This window comes from Arachis ipaensis, chromosome B10, assembly GCF_000816755.2.
Source record: "Arachis ipaensis cultivar K30076 chromosome B10, Araip1.1, whole genome shotgun sequence".
Classification (NCBI taxonomy): domain Eukaryota; kingdom Viridiplantae; phylum Streptophyta; class Magnoliopsida; order Fabales; family Fabaceae; genus Arachis; species Arachis ipaensis.
Window position 1 is genome coordinate 125,435,958 of NC_029794.2, and position 1,888 is coordinate 125,437,845.

Below are 1,888 nucleotides of genomic sequence, written 5' to 3' on the forward strand. Positions count from 1 at the left end.
TTTAAATGAACATTCGAGTTTAATGGTTGGCGTTGTTTTGTTTAATAGTTTTCCACATGGAAATAAGAACATTATCTGTCGAATAATTTAGGAGGAACAAAGAAAGAAAGAAAAGAGGAAAGTTTTGTAATTTACCAAGAGGGGCAATGCTTTTTTCAAAATGGAAAAGAAATGGCTGTCCCTTTCTCTCTCCTGCCCGTACTGCCCCAGTTTTCATGCTTTTCAATTTTCATCTTTCAAGCCTGACCAACCTGCCCGTCGTAGAAAAATATTTCCTCTTGTGTCACAAGCACCCTCTCCCGCTTTCCCCTTCAACATTCTCTCTCTCTCTCTCTCTCTCTCTCTCTCTCACTTTGCTTTGGAGTTTGGAACTGAGTTTTTCACAGATGTGGTTTGTGTTTTGTTGTTATCATTCTGCAGTGTTGAATACATTTATTTTGATCCCTTGATGTCAGTGAATACTAAGATACTCTTCTTTTTGTTCAGTTGTTGATTGTTGATTGATGATGATGATGGTGATGGTGGTGATGTATGTGTCTCAAAAGTGTGTGTATTTATAGAAGAAATTAACTAGATTGCTTGATTAGCTTTGAAGTGGATTTTTCTTCTTCTTTATTTATTACTTTTTTAATTAATTTTTTGATTTATTAAGATCAAAGTTGAGACTTTTGGGCATGGAAAGTTGTTTGTAAGAGTTTTTGGAAGATGGGGTTTGGGAATAATAAGAATAGTAGTAGCAGCAGCAGCAACCACAACAACAACAACAACAACAACAATAATAATAATAATAATAATAATAATGTTATTAAAGCTGGAAGTTTGGATGTGGGAAAATCAAAGGGAAGGAAGAAGGGAGAGAATGAGAAAGGGTGGTGGCCTAAATTTAGTTTCTTTGGGAGTTGCATACCTTCAAGATCGAAGGTTGTTACCTCCATTAGTGGCACTACTTCTACTCAAACTGGTAAATATTCTCTTTCATTACCCCAACTCTTTTACTTTCAGGGAATATTTATTCATTACCTTTTTTGGGTTTTCTAAGATCTTGCCAAATCTTTTTTTGTTATTGTTTTGTTTTGTTTGAGGCTGCAAATTTGTTTTAAGAAACACTGAATTATAAGGTTTCTTGGAACAATAGTGTTATTAAACTGAGCAAGGTAGAGGTCTAAGGTAGATGTTTTAAGAAATATTGATGGTTCTGCATTACCAAGTGCTTGATCTAGCCAAAAAAGGAGAGAATAGAGAAATGTATTCTGTAAGCGCCACCTAAATTTGCGATTCTTTTGTCATTTGTGCTGCACTGCTTGATTGTATATACTATTTATTTAGTTACCTTAGAAATATAATGATCTTGCAATGAAGTTGTGTAAGGCCAAGCATGTCATGACTGAATCATTCAATAATGCTCCCTAATTCTTAACTTTTAGGAGACTGACTATACCAAATCAGTGATAATTGAATTCGAGTTTGTGATTGTGTTTGGATCAGCAGAAATCAAATCTGTGTCAGAGAGTTGCACGAAAGAAACTGTTGCTCCTCCAGAGTCCACTATGACAACAACAAGCAATGAAGAGAGTATTCCTTCCACTCCAAAAGTCAGTGAGGAGTTGAAGGTAGCTTCTTGTTTGAGAAAATTCACATTCAATGGACTTAAGGTGGCAACTCGGAATTTCAGACCGGAGAGTCTTCTTGGAGAGGGAGGGTTTGGTTGTGTATTCAAGGGTTGGATTGAGGAGAATGGAATTGCACCTGTTAAACCGGGTACCGGTCTTACCGTTGCAGTCAAGACCCTGAACCACAATGGAAATCAGGGTCACAAAGAGTGGCTTGTATGACAACACTTAAATTCTTTCAATTTCTTCCCTTATTTTCAAATATATTTACTTCTACC

At 36.2% G+C, this 1,888-nt stretch overlaps 1 protein-coding gene across 4 annotated transcripts in view; it reads left to right on the top strand.

Annotated features, from left to right (window-relative positions):
• The window catches only part of LOC107622908 (probable serine/threonine-protein kinase PIX7), a 4,691-nt gene continuing 2,971 nt past the window's right edge, over window positions 169–1,888 (top strand). The window contains exons 1-3 of one of the 4 annotated variants that reach the window (XM_016324983.2): window positions 169–391; window positions 487–961; window positions 1,486–1,826. In XM_016324983.2, coding sequence (XP_016180469.1) covers window positions 706–961; window positions 1,486–1,826 — 597 coding nt within the window. In that variant the 5' untranslated portion in view covers window positions 169–391; window positions 487–705. Of the gene's footprint in view, window positions 962–1,485; window positions 1,827–1,888 lie in introns of all 4 variants that reach the window. The other 3 variants (XM_016324982.2, XM_021114903.1, XM_016324984.2) reach the window with 3 other exon arrangements.